Source organism: Lissotriton vulgaris, chromosome 6 (assembly GCF_964263255.1).
Source record: "Lissotriton vulgaris chromosome 6, aLisVul1.2, whole genome shotgun sequence".
Classification (NCBI taxonomy): domain Eukaryota; kingdom Metazoa; phylum Chordata; class Amphibia; order Caudata; family Salamandridae; genus Lissotriton; species Lissotriton vulgaris.
The window spans coordinates 1508757590-1508778400 of record NC_141694.1 but is presented as its reverse complement, the minus strand read 5'-3'; the positions used below and the strand labels follow the sequence as shown (position 1 = coordinate 1508778400).

At 45.8% G+C, this 20811-nt stretch overlaps 2 protein-coding genes across 3 annotated transcripts in view; one reads left to right on the top strand and one right to left on the bottom strand.

Annotated features, from left to right (window-relative positions):
* The window catches only part of MCM8 (minichromosome maintenance 8 homologous recombination repair factor), a 334641-nt gene extending 318812 nt beyond the window's left edge, over positions 1-15829 (bottom strand). The window contains exons 1-2 of the mRNA XM_086927685.1: positions 15715-15829; positions 8900-9068 (exon numbers count right to left, since the gene is read on the bottom strand). Coding sequence (XP_086783811.1) covers positions 8900-9062 — 163 coding nt within the window. The 5' untranslated portion in view covers positions 9063-9068; positions 15715-15829. The remainder of the gene's footprint in view (positions 1-8899; positions 9069-15714) is intronic.
* A 102-nt stretch (positions 15830-15931) lies between these two features.
* The window catches only part of TRMT6 (tRNA methyltransferase 6 non-catalytic subunit), a 173979-nt gene continuing 169099 nt past the window's right edge, over positions 15932-20811 (top strand). The window contains exon 1 of one of the 2 annotated variants that reach the window (XM_086927683.1): positions 15932-16339. In XM_086927683.1, coding sequence (XP_086783809.1) covers positions 16242-16339 — 98 coding nt within the window. In that variant the 5' untranslated portion in view covers positions 15932-16241. Of the gene's footprint in view, positions 16359-20811 lie in introns of both variants that reach the window. The other variant, XM_086927684.1, reaches the window with a different exon arrangement.

Below are 20811 nucleotides of genomic sequence, written 5' to 3'. Positions count from 1 at the left end.
CTCTCTGTATAAATTCTGATTACAATTGGTTCTCCCGGATTGGTATATTTGATTTACTGGTAAAGTGAATAAATTTGCCAGGGCCCCGTAAATCAAATGCTACTAGTGGGCATACAGCACTGATTGTGCAACCCACATGAGTAGCCTTGAAAATGTATCTCAGACCTGCCACTGCAGTGTCTGCACGCAGTTTTAAACTGGCATGTCGACCTGGCAAGTGCACCCACTTGCCAGGCCATAACCTTCCCTTTTCTTAAATGTAAGGCACCCCTATGGTAGCCCCATGGGCAGGATGCAGTGTATTAAAAGGCAGGACATATACTGGTGTTTGTGCGACATGCCCCGATAGTGAAATACTGCCAATTTCGTTTTTCACAGTTGAAAGGCTGTCCCCTAAGATAGAATGGGAGATACTTTGCAGCATCTTACAAGTATAACTTCACATTGGGACAAGATAGAGATATAAAGTTTAGGCTCTCTGAACTCCGAATGTAATACCATCTTTTAGTAAAATGTTGGAAAATGACACTTTTAGAAATGAAAACCAAAGGGGATGATGGACGGAGTGTTGAAGATTGCAAGCACTCACCCCCAGTTAACTGATCTGGGTTTAATCCATCATCATTCCTTAGCTCACTCCGCCACCCCGGTTCAGATATGGCCATATGCAAATCAGTCTGACCCTGTGCCTCATGGGAACAGTCCAGCCCGAACTGCCAAGCCATGTCTTCCCTGGACCGGAAACAAGCATCCTGGACTGGTTTCTGGCTAATCGGCCCTCATCAGCCAGGCTAGCTTGAATCCAGTGGCAAAGTGAGCAAGGGACCCACGTCTGGGCATACCCTGGCTACTTAGGGCGAACAAAGCATAACCAAAGGGGATGATGAGCAAAAAACGATGGATTTAGGGAGCAGATCTCTGTACTGGGGTGAATGTATGAAATTGTTCTGCATTCTGTCCATCAACTGTTTTTGCACTTTCAGAAATTAGGCATTTTCTTGTTTAACCATTCTGGGGGCTACTGCCCGTTTGTGGATTGACGGTCTAGTTTTGGAGTGACAGGGGCTGGAGATGTGCATTTACTGTAGACAGCCACTGGGGGATTGAAGTGTGTCTCTCCCTTCCTTGATGACTCAGAGCTCAGCTGAATAGACCTTGCCTGCATTTAGAGTAGTGGGAGGAGTTTTACTTGCACCTGAATAAGGCCTGTCTCCCTAGCACAATGTTGTCTCCACCCCCTGTAGTCATACTGCACCAGTGAGGTTAGAACTGGCTTGGAATGCTGTCAGAGATCCTTGCACAAACAGAACAAAGACAAAATGGGGTGTAAGAAATAGACCTTAAACCCAGAACTTTAGATCACTTCTGGACTCAAGAGGAACCTTTGTCAAGGAGAAGAGCTGGAAAGCTGCGAGGAGTACTGCCCCTTTATTGTGTGCTGTGCGGGGTTGACCTGCAGTTGCTGCTTCTGCCAAGAAAAGGACAAAGACTGGAACTTTGCTTTGAACCTGCTTGAAGAAGAATCTTCAGGTGCCTGTGCGTGCTAGCCTCCTGTTCTTAAGTCTCAGGGACACAAAGACCTTGCCTCCAGCTCCCCTGAACTCTATTGCTGAGAGTTCTGACCTGCCAGATGGTGCCAATTCCAGTTTGGGGTCTCTGGAGGTTGTTCCTGCTGTTGGGAGCTGGAAGCACCTCGAAAGAAGCAAGAAAACCAGTCTTTCCGCGATGCCGCTGTGACCTGAACTGAGGTCAGCGGCACCGCTCATGAAGTGCACAACGCACCGATCAGCCTGCACCGAAGCTCTGATGCCGTTCTATGCCTGCAGTTATCGGCATTTCCCGGCACCAGCGCTAGCACCGACTCAGTCATTGCCAGCGCCTGCACCCTGTTTTCACAGCACCGATAATCGCCGAAGGTGACTCCACGAACTCGATGACTTTGCCCAGTCACCGGAACAGACGCCTTACCGCCAACGCAACGGACTTCACCTGTCCTGGATTCGACACGTCATCTCCTTGCGGACATGACGCCTCGCCTCCCCCAAGGCAGCCAGGGAGCCGACCTCGGCACCGATGCCTCACCTCCATGTCGCCGTGCATCGTCATAGATTTCGTTATCCAAAAGTACTGTTTGTTTCGAGGTCCGTGTGATTCGGAGACTGTAAAGGGGCAGTGTCGGGGAGCCCAGGGGATGGTGAGTCAGAAGCAATGGGGGTCGGATCCAAAGAGACAGAGTCAGGAAATAATGCTCTAAGGGAAGGTTTTATTTTAAGATAAGCTTTGCGCCGTTTGGTAGTCACTCTCAGTCTTGCAAATTCAGAGGTCTCCGTTCTGACACCTCTTGTGAATCCAGAGTTATCCAGAATGAAGCGGGCCGTGGACTGGTCGAGTAGCTCTATCCGGTAGGGAGTATAGGAGATGTCGTCACCCTGTAGTGCTGGCTCGTGACCTCGTCCGGAGATATGCCGGCAAAATAAAGAGAGAAAAAGAACAGTCACTGGGGCGTCCGTGTTGGACTTGCAGGGGACCAGGGAGTGAGGGAAACCAAGTGCTCAATTATTTACAGCCGTCCGTAGTGCTCGTGAGGGGAGGGTCTATCTGACTGTACAAATTTACACTGGGTCTCGAGGTTTCGTCGGGTCACTCCGCCCCACCCAGCCCGCCACTGCACCCCGTACCTTGTCCAGCCACGCTCCTCCCGTGGGACCGTGGCAGGGCGGTGCGCCGAATCGGTGGCCTCCTGGCTTGACGAGGTCAGCTGGGCTCTCTCCGTACTCTTCTCCTCTTCGGACACTCGACTCCACTGCTCTCCGTCTCCACTCCAAAACTCCTTCCGCCTCCAGGGAAACGCCGTCCGTCGTCTCCCTCTCACTTCCTGCTTTTGACTCTTCCACGCTCGAAGGGGGCGTGGCCTCGCCGGCTCGTAGTCCCGGGTTAAAGGGACCGCGTTCTTTCACCGGGGTGAAGTTCCAAACACTGTCGGCCTCCGTCGCATCCCAGTCCCCCAGTCTTTCTTCAACAGTCTGTACAACAGGAGGAGGGGTCCGCGGCCTGGCAGCCCACCAGTCCGTAGGTACGTCAGCGGAGGCATTAGTCTGTGCAGGGACAACAGAAAGGGGGGGTCAGTGGCAGAGCAGACCACCAGTCCGCTGGCACAACATCATCAGTATCCCCAGCGTCCACCTCCCCGTCACAGAGACAGATGCCACGCATCTCACGGTTGACGCCATACTTTGGATTTATTGCTGTCACAACGTCGCAATAGCCCCATGTGGAGCAATTTGCTTTCTACAAGCTTTATTTGTACAATAACTATTCTAAAGTCGGAAAGGGCACACAGAGGGGTGCCCATTGTCCCCGCTGCTGTTCCCCTGGCCATTGAGCCTTTGGCGATATGCTTGCGCAGGGATATGTAGCCATGGGGTATAGAGGTAGACGGTCGTATCCACGTGGTTTTCCTGTATGCCTACGATGCTCTCCTCTATCTGTGAGAGCCGGAGGGGGTGATCCTAGCAGCTCAGGAAATATTGAATTCCTTTGAGATTTCTTCTGGCCTCTGTATTAAATGCCAGAAAACTATCCTGTTCCCACTCGCTGCATTGGAGCGAGGTGCAGTTCACGATCTTCCTGTGGTAGGCATGGATTGGAAGGGTGATCGCTTCCGGTACCTCGGAATGCAGATTGCCCATGGGCTGGAGGCCCAGTATGATTTGAATAATGGAAGTGTCCTTGATGGTCTGCGGGCATTGCTAGTGTTTTGGAACAAGTTATCACTGTCAGTTATGGGAAGAGTAGCAGTGTTGAAAATGGTACTATTGCCTCGCTGCCGCTATGTGCTCCAGAACTCCTTCTGCAAAATCCCAAAGTCGACATTCGATACGCTGAACAGTCTCCTGACCTCCCTGGTCTCGGCTGGAAAGCGGAGCAAAGCCAAACTGGATGTATTAAAACTAAATATGGATAGGGGACTATACTATATGGCTGCCTGCTACAATAAGCCGCACAGTGGTGTATGAGGGGGCGCATGGTTGAGACGGATTTACTGGGGAGCTGGAATGAGGAGATAAAATTGCAGCAGTTTCTAATGATGGGCTCTAGGGTCCCAAAAACGTGCCCGCATATAATCCGCCGGGTTACAGAGGTCGGGGAGCAAGCAGTGACCTTGGTGGTCAAAAAGGCCCTATATGCTAGCGCACTACCTCTGCGTTGGTTGAAGAGTTTCCAGAATATCCATTGGGTCATGGATCTCTCAAAGTGATACGAGGGGGGTTTGGGAGTATGGCAAGTTCATGACATTTCAGGAAGCGCAGGACTGGTTCCAGGTACCTTTGGGGCAATTCCTACAGTATGCCAAAATATCAAGCACAGTACGGGAGATGTGCACAACATTTCTAGATGAACCCGCAGAGTCTAGCACGCTGGCAACGTTATTTGGACCCGGGATCTAGTCGAAGGCTCATATATGCGACAAAGGTGGATCGGGGTCGAACCTAAAAAGGATCAGGGTGAGATGGGACGATGACCTGCCCGTCCCATTGACAGATGGAGAGTGGAGGAGAGCGCTGGCACAAGTACAGAAGCCACAAATAACACACAGTTCAAGTTAATCCAGTTCTATTACCTACACCGCACATACCTGACCTCCCCCAATGGCGAGCACCGTTCACTCCAGGGTTGTCTTCTGCATGTTCCTGATGTCGTATGGACCGCACCACATTTTTGCATGTGGTTTGGAACTGTCCGCACCTGCAGCGGTATTGGCCCCAAGTGGTGCAATCTCTTAGCACAGCTACGGCGGTGCTTATTGACATTCATAAAACACTGTCTTTTGGGGGTGCTTTCGACACCCAAGATAAGGACTAGGAAGCGCTATAGGTTTGTGCTACTAGGACTGGTCCGGACGAAACGGCGGATAGCAATCCATTGGATACACTTAGGACCACCTGCGTGGAAGAAAATGGAGGGAACGACCTGGGGGAATGGGGGGTAGCTGAGGAATGCAGTCTCAGAGCAGTATGGATGGATAATGCGGAGAGCGATCTCTTAGAATGGGGGCAAATGGTGTCCGAAGTGTCCACAGCAATGAATGAGGGTGAGAATGAGAGCACACATAGCTCGCCGAGTGATAGGCCCACTCTAACACCTCCCCAGGAAATGCTGTCACCCGCACCCTCTCACACCATGAATGCATGACTTACAAACAAGTTATGAGCTAGTTTTCACCTAGGTCAGAAGTACTAGGCCACCTGTCTGTCGCTGCCATGTGGGCCGAGGGAGGGGTTAGGGGCTGGATTTTAGGGGAGGAAATCTACATTCCCTGTTGTGTTTATTATTGTTCATATGTCATTTAATATGCTGGTCCGATCGTTAATGAAACTGTACTGCTGCTACGAATGGGAGAAACTCGGCTCACGAGTAGTGAGTCCATGCACAACCATGGGATGCCTTGTTAATAGCGCTGGATGTATATTATGCTATAATTTCTGAAAATGTACATGTATTTCCTTGTATATGCAATAAAATGGAAAGTTTGGGCCTGGCAAGTAGTTTAACTTGCCATATCGAAATAGCAGTCTAAAACTGCGCACACAGGCATTACAGTGGAAGGCCTGAGCCATATTTAAAGGGCTACTGTAGTGGGTGGCACAATCAGTGCTGCAATTCCACTAGTAGAATTTAATGTACAGTCCCTGGGCACATGTAGTGCACTTTACTAGAGACTTATAAGTAAATCACATATGCCAACGGTAGATAACCCATTCTTACCATGTTAAGAGTTTAGAGCATACACACTTTAGCACTGTTTAGCAGTAGTAAAGGGTCCAAAATTCTAAAGCCAACAAAAAAAAGAGGTCAGAAAAAGGGGAGCAGGTAGGCAACGTGTTTGGGGGTGATCCTAAAGAAAGAGCCAGGTCCAACACCCAGAATTATAGGATGTTGAGTCAAGCGCCGAAGCCAGGATTCAAAGGAGAACCAGAAACTGCAGATTGGACACATTATCTTTGTACCTGAAGGGTAGATTAGGTCATGTGTATGTCCCACCTGATGAGTAAGAACGGTTCCTTTTTGTTCCTCCTCACAGCAAAGGCGACCAGGATGTAATCTTCCTTTTTTTAAGACCTTCCCCATACGTTAAAATCCCCTAACAAAGAGAAGTTTGAAACTAGCATAACACGTGGTACTACAAAACGAATCATCTCATTATCAAAGTCAGAGGCAGGTCCTTGTGTTAAAATACTTACCAGAAAGAGGTGGTACATTACAATGTTAAAGCAACTTCCTTCATCGTGCCAGTGTTTTGTCATTTATGGTCAGTATTAAAATCCTGTAGATTATTGACTGGTAGTCCTAAGTAATCATGACAAACTTAGTTTCAAAGTAATTGTTTCGCCCTTGGCAGAACCACTGTTTTGTATACTGGCAATTTTTAAAAATAGACACACACAATCTGAATTCCCTGAAAAGGATATTAAATTGTAAGTACTGCAATGTGTTTAAACAGTATAGAGCAGAAGGATTTTGTGTGATAGGTTATTTCAGAGGATGCTATGCATTTCACTTCGATTTTTGCCTTCTATTCACCTATAAAAAGGGATTTTTTTAAAAAAAATCACTCTTCATATACATATCAATTGCTGGGAGATTGGATGGAGAACCTGGGTTACGTGATAGAGCTGTAAAGGGTGAAAGAGGACTTGCTAAATATCGAAAAGAAAACACATGGACTCTGATTGAACTGTCATGCCAACATGGTGGGCATTGAACCAGCTAAGCAATTCTGGCAACTTCATCCAAGACCGTCTTGTAAAGAAAGAATGTGCAATGACGGATTGCTATGTTGCTCTGAGACTACGCCATTTTCTAAATCAATTTAAATAAAGTAGCAAACTTTCTTTTGTCACAGTGTTTAAATATGTATAAACTAGCAGCCCGTCCCGACGTTGTCCGGGGCAGAAGGGGGCTGGGGGCAGCACCACAGCAGGAGACGCGTAGCAGAGCGGCCAGCAGCGGGAGCAGCATAGCGTAGTCACAGCAGAGCGCACTCACAGCACAGCGTACTCACCAGCATCACGTGGGCAGGGTGTTGTTTCCTTGCTCCTGTTTTCTTGCTCCTGGCCGCTTCTGCCCACGCTCCTGTCTGCTTTTACTCCACGCTCCCCTGGGCATGTCGATGTCGACGGTCCTCCCCGTGCTCCTGGCCGCTCCTATGTGGTCCGGACCTCGCAGGGTGTCGCTTTTTTTCTCCTGGGCGCTCCTCGCAGGGTGTGTCTTCCGCGCTCCGAACCTTGCAGGGTGTTGCTTCGGCGCTCCTGTCCACTCTTCGCAGGGTGTCACTTCCGCGCTCCGGCCCCCGCAGGGTGTTGCTTCCGGCTTCCGCGCTCCTGGCCGCCGACCCGTGATGTCAGCACACACGTCGTTAGCTGGCGCTACTTCGAAGGGACTTCTTTTCCTTAAAAATTACTTTTCCCTTCTAACATATATATTTTTTTGTTATATAGCCTATGTCCATCTGCTTGCTCTGACGTTTTCAAAGATGTATTTGGTGTTTGGATTGGTGGTGTACTTTTCGAGTTTACCTGCCTCAAAGGACACAGTTCTCTCTTTATAATAGTAGTATAGATGAGAAAGCGCTATGCTTCGGAGCTGCATTGTATAAAGCATGTGTCGGCTGATTTCCATACAACTATGTATGCCAATTTTCTCTGTTAGTCAAGGAAATACGTATATAGAAAGCTGATGCTGGTTTAAGATGGGTATACATAAAAACAATAAAGAACCATTTAATATTATTTTGTATGGTTTATATAATTGAAGGAACTAAAAACATGTGATATTATGGGACATTATATATATCTCATATAAGGATATACTGTTTAACCCTAAAAGCTTGAACATAAATTATGGTGATTAGGGTCGATCCCAGCTATTGAAAATTAGTACAGGACAGAGGATCATCATACTTAAATATATGGCTACAAAGGAAAATTATAAATCCTTTATGACCCTGTATTGTTCTCACGGTGCTACTAGTAGCAGTGCTTGGTCAGGGATGTTAAATAATGGTTCGTGAGGATCTGATACAGGAGTGGTTTCGAGGATAAACACTAACTAAACACCATTTAAATTTAGAAGAATTAAGCGACTGTATCATTTCGGGATAGCTTAAACATTTGACATCTGTAAACCAACATTGCTTTAGAATTATTAATTAGAATACGAGGACCAGCAGTATTCATTGTGGTTGTGTCAATAGTAAAAACATCAGTAGAAGTAGGAGAAGGGGTACTAACATCAGTAGATATAGATAATGAAATAAAGTTAAACGTATAAGTCATGGTCTAATTGAAATATGTTGGCAGAATTGCTTGGTATACATGTCAGGCACTGGGGAGCAGGAATGCCAAGAACATGGAACCATGCGTTTATAAGACTGAAGAGCCACGACTAAATGTCATACAAATCTGTGCAAGGGTTTAGATTCACTAAGTATAGAATCCCATGTGGTATGAAGGGGAACGGTTATGAAGTGTCATTTAATTAATTGAAAGTAAAAGAAAATGCAACATTTTAGATTTCAACTCTGCAGCTAAAATGGATTTTCAGATTACACTTCCTGTTCACCGCTTTCTTTTTCATTGGTGAAAGGCAGGTCACAAACCAAGAACAGCTTAATTAAAGTAATGTGGGAAAGTTGTACCCTGGAAGGCACTATAAAAGTCAAACCAATGGCATATTGTTCGCTATACAACTCCTAATTAACAATAAACACTGAAAATAAGATGGCTATTAAAAGCTTTTGAAAAAGAAATCCAGGCAAAGTAAAGCATTGATAGATAGGATCAACATTTTATATTTACAAATATTTTGTCTCATTAAGTAATCACGAAAATAGGCTTACCACCATCTTCCCTTCCACCATTCCTCTTCCAGTTCCCTCTCTGCCCTTTGCCTCGGTCGCCTCTTCCCCTCCACGGTCGTCCTCTCCATCCATAGCTACTGCCTTCTCCTCTTCCAACTCCTCTCCAGCCACCTCGCCATGACCCTCTGAAATCACCGTTCATGTCACCCTGTGGGGGAACAAAGACAGACAATTAGCAAGTTCTAAGTCATCTGAGGAAAGTAAGATATTTCTGGCATAGATACCCCCAAATTTTGCCTGGCGTCAGTGGGTTTTGACTATAGTTCACTGGGATCCTGCTCACCAGGACCCCAGTGAGTGTGCTCTCACCTCTAAATTTGCTTGATAAGTACTTTGTACACCCCACAATTGGCATACTGGGATACCATTATAAGTCCCTAGTATACGATACTGAGGTACCCAGGGAACTGGTACACCAGGGCTCTCCTATGGGCTGCAGGATGTACTGTGCCACTCATTGGAGCCCATGCAAACTGTGTCTGCAGAGCTGCCATTGCAGTCAGCATGACAGGGTGCATGCACCCTTCACTTCAGACATAATGTTTCCCTTATATCCTGTTCACCGCACTTTAAAACCTATGCCGCCCCTATGGTAGGCCCTTCGTCCAAAGGTAGGGTGCAGGGTTCTAAGTATGTGAGGAACCCTGCACGAGCTGAGATACTCCTACAAAACCCTGGACTCCATTTTTGGGCTTTGTAATTGCGAGACACTTATTATAAGGTACGTAGTGGACACTGGCAAGTTGAGATATATAACTACATAATGGCTTCCCCGAACCTGGTCATGTTTGGTATCAAATATTTTGGAATCAAGCAACTACACCAACTCCAGTATCAGTTGAAGGATACCATGTACTGGGGGCTCCCTAGACGTCTCCCGAATACCTACCTTGTAGCCTTACAGGGTCTGACTGCCAGCCCCCACTGCTGCCGACCTTAGACCGTGTTCTGACCCACTGCCGATGAGCTTCACTCAGGTAGGGAAAGCTTCTCAGCACCACCAGACTGCATTGAAGGGCACATTTGGTACCCTCCATGCATAAGCCAGTTTTGTCCAGTTCAGGAGCCGTTGGCTACAACTCTGGTGCGTAACTATACAAAAGGACTGGAGAGTGACCACCCCCTGTCCAGCTCCTCCCTAGGGAGGTGCCCCAGATCTCCTCCAGGTTTGTGGCGTTAAATCTTGGCCCCTGGAAGCATCTGACTGGATTTGGCATTTGAGTAGCATCCCTGGCCCCCTCTGATAGGTGGGTCACCACAGAAGAGGTCCTTCCCCTTTTTGGGGTTACTTAAGGGCTCCTCTGAGGGTGGGTCCTTCGATTAGTCCAGATAACAACTTCTGGAACCGACTGCCTGTTGTCTGAAGATTATTCAATGACTCTTCTGCTGGTGGACACTGGAACTCTGCTGTTCTTTAAGACAGAACCAACAGCAAGACTGCTCCACGTAGGATGAATTCTGCTACATCTTCGTCCTTCTGCTTTTCCAAAGATCTGCTGCTCCGTGGTTGTGCATCCTCTGAAACACCAAGGACTGGAACCTAGCCTGAAGGAATCTCCCCTAGATGGAAGGAGTCACTTCCCTGCATCTGCAGGCACCACAAAGTCGACAACAGGTTTGCCGATCCCGTTGTCTCCTAGACATCGCATGGCTCTGCAATACAGGTGGTGGTTTATTGGTTCTCCAGAAGCCTGCCCATTCTTCCGTCCAAGATGGGAGAATGTAATCCCTCTCCAGCCAACGTAGACCATATCCCTGTGCAACTCGTCTGCTTGATGTCACCAAGGCTTGTTGGGTCTCTTCACCGAAGACCTTCAAGCTCCAAGTAGCCCTTGCCTCCGGCACTGCACAGCGCCAAATACATTGTCCTGCTTTCATCTCCTGTGTGCTGTTGGGGCTTCCTTGCGACCTCCTGTGCCTGCTGCCTGAGGGGCCTCCATTGATTCCTGCTCGCTCTCCTGCATGCTCAAGGCTCTGACTTACCCTTACTGAGTTAGTCCCACAGACCTTGCTGGTCTGCAACCAAGCATCTTCTCTCATGAACCGTTGTTTGCATTTACCAAGGCTTGTTTGTGGTCCTGCCAGCCATTGACCTTCTTGCACTCGTAGACAGGCTTGGGACAGCTCGTGAAATGTTCCTGCAATGTAGCGTGGTCTTCACAGCTACTGTCTTCTCTTCACTGTCTACAGCAAAAACCTTCAATCAGGGCTGGTATTGTGCTCCTGTGCCTCCTGGTCACCTCCTTGTGGTTTGGACTCAGTCCCCTCTGCTTTCAGGTCCTTCTTGTCTGGATTCTTCGGCCTGGTTCCACTGGCCTGGTCCACGAAATGCTGTAGCTGCTGTACTTCCATGACCCCCCATTGGCTTCTACTGAGATTTCAGACACAATTTCACCCCTAGGCACCCAGGCTCCCTGTTGCAGGTGTCCGTATCCATCAACCTTCCTTGATCCAATTCTTCTAGGTCTTTTGGAAAGGGTCCCTGAACTTTAATTTTCCATCCGTGACTTATTCTGTGTTGTCCTATGGACGAACGACCCGGTGTACCCAACCTGCTCCTGGGTGCCTTGGGGTCCCAGGCTACTCACCTTGGGTGGTTCCTTGCCTCCCCTGGGGTCCTCCAATAGTAGGTACTCGTCTCGTTTTGGTAACCATTTTAAATTCCACTATTTTGGTATAGGGTTTTGCCCCCGATAGTGCCCTATTTTTTTCCAATGCTACTTACCTCTTTTCTAAGTATTCCTTGTGTGTAATTGATACCTTAGTGTAGGAGGTATACCAAGTTAATGTCTAGTGTGTAGTAATAAAGTATTTTTTCTACTCATCTGGTGTGGTTCTTTCTTGTGTGAAAAGCTTACTGACCAACTATAGTGGTACATGCAACTGCTTTACACCCCTCCTGGATAAGCCTTAGATGTTCTCCACATCTACCCCGTGAGAGCTTGGCTTTTAGGGACCTAAACACCATCACGAAGGGATGCCTTGACTCAGTGCACAGTGGCTCACCATAGGTGGACACAATACAATGAGTCCGCTTCTGGCAATCTTTATTTAGCATTTCAGAATTTTCAAATAAAGAAGTATGAAGACATTATAAATTAAGAGGCTTTACATGGTTGCCCCAGGAGGTGAGAGCCTGCACACAATCTTCTAGTAAGACTTTTAATTTGTCTGTGGCCTAATAACACGGGCCACACAAACCTTAGTACTGCATCTTCTTAGAAGACCTGCAAGTGAGAGTGACTCCATAAGTGGCCCAACCTCAAAAGGGGAAAATGTTACTCTTCAAAGGGTCCTAAAATATTAAACTCCACAAAGCGAGCTGATAACTTCTACCTCCATAGATCACTAACTATGTGTCTTTGCTCACAGGCAAACTGGTTTCAAATATGTCTTAATCTATCAGGTATTCTATTTTCCATTGTCACAGTGCACAGAAAAGCTACCAAATCAGACAGTGGCCCAAAATCTACTCATTGTCCAACCACTCTGCCTTTTTATAGGCAGATGACCAACCCTAAGCCACTATCCCAGTAAAAATTGTAGCTGTCATTTCATGTTCACAGTTCACTTTTTTTAGGATTCGAAGCTGGAATGTTACATATATGCACAGATGCTAGCCAAGGCCCTCCATTCAGTCATATCAATAAGCTATTCTGTTTCACCATTATTTTGTCCCCAGCAGGGTTACTTACCTGTGACTCAGTGGTCGAAGTGGGAAAAAAAAGTAGGGGAACTGTGGGTGGAGAATGAGGGGACGGGAATAACCGAAGATTGAATCAGTGGGCGGAGTCAGGGGTGTGGCTAGAAATAGCAAAACATACCAATTTTTTGTACGTTTAGCATTTTACTGACCAGTTACAGCTTATAAAGTTATTTAATTAAAACAATTGATAAACATGTTTATTTGAGGTTTAATTCAGGAAAAAGCAAACACTCATAGGGAATACAGGTTTATGTAAAGCGTGCGAAGCGCGTGAAATATAAGCAAGAACAACATGTTACCTTGCTTTTACTCTCATTGTTCAGAAATCCATGATTATTTTTTGTCTCAAACATGAATACAGGGCTCCTCCTGTACACATGTGTTAAGCAGGGCTCAGAAGAGAAAGGGACTCTTCGGGAGAATCTAGACTCACGGAACCCCACAAAGGCTCCTTCATATTCATGTCAGCCAGCTAGCTGCTCAATCATAATATAGCAAAAAGAACAACTGGTGGACAGAATGCAGAACAATATCATACATTCACCCAAGTACAGAGATCTGGGCCTAAATCCATTGTTTCTTTGCTCACCATGCCATTCCCGTTTGGAGCCAGCCATAAGCAAATCAGTCTTGATCCTGCACCCAATCGAAACAGTCCAGTCCGAACTGCCAGGCCAGGTCCTCCCTGGACTGGAAACAAGCATCCTAGGACCGGTTTTGTGCTTTCAGCTCTCATCGGCCAGGATAACTTGATTCCAATGGCATGGAGAGCACGGGACTCCTGTCTGAGCATACCTTTCCCACTCGGGGTGACAAATGCAAAAAGAACAATTGATGGACAGAATGCAGAACAATGTCATACATTCACCCCAGTACAGAGATCTAGGCCTAAATCCATTGTTTTTTTGCTCACCATGCAGTTCCAGTTTGGACCCAGCCATATGCAAATCAGTCTTGATCCTGCGCCCAATGTGAACAGTCCAGCCCGAACTGCCTTACCATATGTATTCAAGTGTCCTTTCATTCGGGAAGTGAACACAAAGCAGTACCCACTGAACTATGCACATAAAATATTGCTCTTTGATGTGCATGGTACATGTTCTTTGCAGCAGGCATATTAACCCTCAGCGCTACCTTAGATGAGTAAAACAGCCACTAGACAAAACATGCTCCAGTCTCGCTCCAGCAGGTACATTGATCACCAACGTTATCTTGGCACTTTTATTGTTGACCGAAACCTGCTGAATATACAAAGAACTTTGCAATGTTTTTAAAACTCCTGCACTTGTACAAAACCGGTCCCCCCAAACTAAACTGCGCCCCTACCCTTCCAGTTGCCCTGGGAAACGCCTGCTCCTGCCCTTTCACTGCTCCTGTCCAGTCAGTACTCCTGCTCATGCTCGATCAACACTCCTGCTTCGTCAATTCCCCTATCCCATCCCTTCTTCTGGCCCGTTCACTGCTCCTGGACGTTTACTTCTCCTGGCCCGTTCACTGCTCCTGGACGTTTACTTCTCCTGCCCCGTTCACCGCTCCTGGCCCGTTCTCCGCTCCTGGCCCGTTCTCCGCTCCTGGCCCGTTCTCCGCTCCTGGCCCGTTCTCCGCTCCTGGCCCGTTCTCCGCTCCTGGCCCGTTCACCGCTCCTGGCCCGCTCACCGCTCCTGGCCCGCTCACCGCTCCTGCTGCCCCGCTCACCGCTCCTGCTGCCCCGCTCACCGCTCCTGCTGCCCCGCTCACCGCTCCTGCTGCCCCGCTCACCGCTCCTGCTGCCCCGCTCCTGCTACCCCGCTCACCGCTCCCACTGCCCCGCTCCTGCCCTGCTCACCGCTCCTGCCCCGCTCACAGCTCCTGCCCCGCTCACAGCTCCTGCCCCGCTCACAGCTCCTGCCCCGCTCACAGCTCCTGCCCCGCTCACAGCTCCTGCCCCGCTCACAGCTCCTGCCCCGCTCACAATGGGACAATCTATTTGAACCATCATTTAGTAAAATGGGTTGTGGTACACTAGTATTTAACAAAAATATTTACAATGGAAAAATCAGAGTAACTTGTTTCACCAAGATTATGGTAAACATGAAAATAAGCAAGTACTGGCAAAGCCAATCGGTCCGACATTAGTGGTCAGTCTCCTGGTTTTGTGAATGTGTGTCTTGTTTTGACATGGTTTTTGTAAAACGTCATTCTTGTGTGAGCTGCTGTGAGCTCACGATTATAACAAACATTGGCTACAAGAAAAATATTTTTGGGTGTCAAAAAGCACATATTGCTACAGTAGCCCCTGACACTGAATAAAACTACTTTGTGTGCCAATATGCATGCTCCTTCTGAAAGAGCAGAATGCAGTCAGCCTCAGTGAAGTCAGCTAATAACACGAAAGATTGAATTTTAATAAAAACAAAAGGGTCTGGTTAAAGCAGACATCATTAGGGTCCCAACTCTTAAATACATTTACAAAATTGCACCCATGGTATATGTCTTTGGGTTAGCGCAGATTTACAGCTTTCATGATAATATTTTTGAACGGCATTGTAGCACAAGCAAATATGCATCTGTAGATTTTCTCAATTGAAAATCTGTTTTGCTTTTCAAAGGTCACATACCCTCCAACCACTGTTTTGCCAACCCTGAAATAAGTTTACTTCTGCCCTTGTCATGGGCAAATTTCCAACCTTTCTCATTAGCGGAATAAAAGTGCGAATGTCAAACAAATCAATGGACGAAAAAGGCTTGACAGTAAGCTCTAATAAATAAGTTCATTATACGTACAATTTTAACACCAGCAAAGGGGTTTGGCTACTGCCAGAACTAAATACTGAGTAAAACATGAGACACAGTAGTGTCTTTCGTTCATGTGCTTTGACTTCACTTTATGAACTCAGTAGCCTTGTATGAACTCAGTAGCCTTGCTGTGTTGTGTTTTTGTTATGTTTTTTAAAACAAAAAAGCTAAGTGACTATTTACGAAGGCAAGCAGGAGGCCAAGTGGAATGGTCTTGTACCCCACTAGAAACAGGCGTAGTGACCTCATTGAACACTGGTTGCACACAATAAAACAACAGAATAAGTGAACATATTTCGAACCTGAGACTTACCGCTAAAAACCTATCTGCTTTACTTTCGACTCTGAAGTGCTTGAAAACTGAAGGGAAGGATAGCCAATTGGAATACTAGTTTATACTGACAGACGCGCGAACTGCACTGAGTTGGTCCTGAGTGGTTGCGCCGCCCCACACAGGGTGCAATTGGTTAGCAGAAAAAAATAGTACCCGCCTCAAAAAAGCTGGACCAGTCACTGAATATTATCACCGAGCCAACCCGGAAAAGAGCGAACAACGTTCAAATAAACAACTAGAGTGCTAACTTTCTTTACTTTGTCTAAGGAGGTGGTGTGGGGTACTAACCGCAGACGTTGGCGGCTTGATCTGGATTGCCGGCGCTGGGAAATATACCGCGTTGTCTTGAGAGCAGGCTTCAGAACATGAATACATCGAAAGGTGTTTTATGTTGGCGAGCTAGGACAGTCCTCTTTTTATCTCTCATAACCTGCTTCTTCCGGTGCACATGGTCCTTAATGTATGGTCGTACCTTCTGAACTATCGGTAAACCAGAGTACTTGAGCATGGCGGGGAATAGCATAGGGGACCCAATCGAGGATGGCGCTTACGTGGTGCTGAAGAGAGGCGACGTGTACAAGGCGGCGCAGGTGCAGTTCCGGAAGTGAGTGGGAAGAGTACCTGTTAGTACTTTCAATTAACCAAAGGGTTTAAGGCTTGGGGGTATCGTAAATCCTCCCCAATGTTATTGGCGTGTGTGTGTGTGCGCGCGCGTTAAAAGATAAGCGATAACATTACAGCAGAGTTTTTTAATTAGAGTATAGGCATTCGAAGTATAATTTTTATTTATTGTTTTTGTTTTATGAAGCGCAAATATGACCAACATGGTATCGGAGCGCTGTACAACGAGAGAGCTGATGAGGGTTGCAATACAGTCAGAACATATGATACTTAAGTTGAACTGTACATAGAATTCAAAGAGCAAGGTATGACGTAGTAGAGTGCAATATCAAATATGGAGGATAGACCATATTAAAACAGTTCTCTTATGACTCTACATTTTTCTATCTTGAGTGAAGCATGAGGTAGCGGCATGCATCTCAACAGCATACCCCCCCCCCCCCCCCCCCCCCCCCCCGCAATGAAGATACAGGAGACATTCAAAGGAGGCAACTTTTCAAAGTTTATTCCAATTTTAGCAGGAGCCCGCTGCCCGCAGGTCCGTTCTCCATGTAATCCCAACCGTACCCGAAAACACGGTTGCAGATACTATGGAGAAGGAATGCGGTCATGAGCTCAATGCAATAACATCAGAAACCAAGTTAACCGTATGCATGATTGTTGTAAGTAGATTAGGTAGGCAGCAGGACACGTCTTCAGTTATTAAGATAGATTTATTAAGATAGTACAAGATAAGACAGCAGAGCAGTAAGCCTTACAGCTGACCAGACCATCAACTGCCAAGGCTGGAATCTTCAAATACTAGATAGGATACTCTTCGGTACTATGGGAGATTGGTAAGATAGAAACACTAAAGGACTACCGACACCAAGTAGCCATATTGAAGTAAGTATAAATATACAACAAAGATCAAGCTCCACATATACATGTCAAACCAACACTCATGTGATCACGCTCGTGATCACCTAAGTTATTAAAGGGACGAGTCACATGCTACGGATGCCTTGCTATACCCTTGCGATCCCAATGCCACAGTTTATAGGGTGATTTGTGAAAGGGGACCCCAAGTAGCTGGAATTGAATACCCTGTTGTTGGGATACATATGCACTGCCAGTTTCACACGTGAGCTGCTATGTGCAACTTGTTCAAGCAGTTTGCCATTGAGTACAATGTTAGAATTATCACTTGCGGCCCTCAACATTTGGAACAGGTGCAGCACCAAAGACAGAATGGATTGCAAGTTTATAGGTTTGTAACTCTAGAAGTATCTAGCGGAATGGCTTTGATTTCATAGAAAAGCTTGATTGTGGTAATTACTCTTACGGGTGGTAAGGAGTGCAATATTTTTAGAGCAGATCCGGCAAAGGCACGGCTGTGTGTTCCTTTTTTTAAAAATAAATTCTGGTTGGTTCAAGTATGAGGGATTTAGCACTTTGTAAAGATGAAAAGAAACTCCAGGAATGCTACACTTAAAGATTTGTGTTTATTCAGGAATAGTAGCATGAGAGAAATAAGCCCAGAACCGGTCGCTCCAACGCTCTCATCGTAACTCCTGAGTGAGCAGTTACAGGTAGCCACAACCAGAATAGTGGAATGAGAGGGGCACATTGAAGAATAACCGAGATAACAGAGAGTGGGGAGACGCTTGAGAAAAACAAGCATAGGCACGTGAATAACAAGTTGCTCTTAAAGTGAAAGAGCAACTTGTTACCTTAACACACTTCAAAAATCCCTTCCACATTTGATAAATAATTCTGTTTGCCATGTATTTGGAACCAGAGTTGTGTATTGCTTTGTGTGTTATGCATGCAACCTTCAGTTGGATCCCAGCCTCAACTGGGAGCCTATTGAGGACTGAGTGATGCTGAAATGTGATCATATTGGCATGTGCCTGTTAATAGTCTAGCCTCCATTTATTCTTGCTTTCATTGGAGCTAGGCTGAACCAACGTTTCAAGGTCTTCTAGAGGTATGAAGGCTTTTAGTTTTCTTAGAAGGTGCAGATGTAGCAGGCCTAGAAAAATCATAAAAATGTTACTATACCTGCAGGTCTAGTGATGTAAATAATCTACTTGACTTACTTGTAATGATGTGATTGTGGGCAAATAATTTAATTCATTGAGTCACCATTTTCTTCGTTATCACAAATGAGAGCAAATTCAAATGTGCGAGTTCAGCATGTCTGCTGTACAAAAAAATATTTTGTTTGATTTAATAGACTAAATCTTTTTCCCCATATATAATACAAATCTAGCCACATATAGGACACATATGCCCCCTGACTTACCTGTTAGTTCATTAACAGCATTTTCATCATGGCGGGGGTAGGAAAGTTACTCAAATCATGTTTAAAAACTATCACTTTTAATAAATACATAACTAAAGCATGAAGTGGTAGCACACTGTTATTTGTAATCGGCAGATTTTACAATGAAGTGGCCACAATCTTTCCCACTGAGATGCAGCTTTACTGATAAAACTATAATGACCCATTTCTGCAAAAATGGGCCATTTGCACATCACAAAGTAAAGTATTCTGGTTTGTTTTGCTCCAATTTAACTCTTTGTTTGCATCACACTTCTTAATTACAAAACAATTTGCTTTTGTAGTTCCTGATATATTTTGTAATATTTATAATATTTATTTACAGGCTATTTATTTAAATGTTGTGTATTAGAGAAAATTAACTGACCTCTTCATACAGTTCACTTGACAGAAACCTCAAACTCAAGTTAGAGAGAGGGAAAAATAAACCTAATTTTCCAAGCTGCAATTAGTTAAAAGACAAACTGACATGTGACCTCTTTCCTTGAACAGACAGCAAATGTGTCAAGATAAAACACGATTTAACCCTCTTTATTGCACATTCACATTCTGAATGAACAGAACACCTGTTCCTTCCCAGCCTAAGTTTACTTGCCAGATGAGACTACTAGGTACTAAAAATAGCTTGACCTGGTAACATTTTACTGGTAATTGGGAGTGGGTGAGTAGATTTTTCGAGGCCTGCAGTTAGGGCATCTGGCTGCAGCTGGTGTCTAGTGTGATGTCTAGGGATTTTATGGAGTTGCAGATTTTTGGGGTGCAATTTAGAGACTTGAGATTTTGAGCCCATAATTGAGGTTGTTGGGAAATATTGAGTGGGGAGAAGCGAATGAATTCGGATTTCACCAGATTTAGTTTTAAATGGTTATGGGCCAGCCATATATCCTCTTATGAGGAGAGTTTGATGTAGAGTTGAGTGTCCTCTGCATACACATGGTATGAGATTTTTGATTAAGTGTTTCAGTAAGTGGTTCCATTTATAGATAGAAGAGTGTTGGTGAAATTGTAGATCCTTGCGGATACCTATGTCGAGGTCCTCTACATCGAACAGGGTATTGCTGATTTAGACTCTTTGTTGTCGGTTCTGCAGGATAAGCCTATTCTGAATTCAAGAGTTTCTCTCAGGCGTTTGTGGCTGACCCTGTCGAATGCAGCTGATAAATCCAGAAGTATTATGAGACCGGATTAATTTTAGTGTAGTGAGGTTTGCTTATCATCTAGGATGTTTAGAATGGCAACCTAAGTGGTGATGTTATCTCCTGGCTTGAAGCCTAATTGGTTTCTTGTCTATTACGTCACATTTCTTCATTTGTGGACATAGATGATCGTGGGCTCATCTCTCCCACAGTTTAGCCAGGAAAGGCAGATTGGATACTGGTCAGAAATTGTTTAAAACTTTCTGGTCAGTGCCCTATTTTTTTCCAGGGGGGAAACATGACCCATCTTCAGCCACTCTGGGAGAGATCCTTGTTGAAGAGATGCATTCCCAATTTTCGTCCAGGGTTGAGTGGCAGCTTGATGAATCTCTTTGAGTAGGTGGGAGGGAATGGGATCGTCAAAGTGTGTGGTTGGTTTCATTGACTGAATGGTTTCCTGGATTTCCTCTTCAGACAGAGCTCTGAAGCTGTTCCAGAAGACTCAATTTTTAGGTCGAGCCTGAGCCAGCGTGCAAGCACTGCTCTGACGATGATCTGTTGTAGTTCAGTACGGGAGAGAAGCCCCTTCCAGTACAGGAGTGAAGCCCCTTCCACTCCCCTGCCTTTAATTGTCATTGGCTTGTGTCTTTGTCCTTTGTAAATGCTGGCATCTGATTCCTTAATAGGCTTATTAGTCGCTCCTTATTGACGTCAATGTTGTAATTTGTAACTTCCCATGACTACTGGCCCCTTTATTTGGTTGTTACACCGTACGTGTACTATTTACTTTATACAGTTTTTCCTATGTTAGGCACGACAACGTGCTTCCGATGCCACCGCCGCTCGTCAGTGCTTGTTTTATTTTCAGCACCGCTCTGTAAGCACTAGGCAGGCGCAAAGAATATTCGCAGCGCTTCTTCTCAGCAGAGCACCTCTTTGGACGGCCTGCAGACCGCATAATATTCTCAAGAATAAAAGCAAACTAGGACGTGA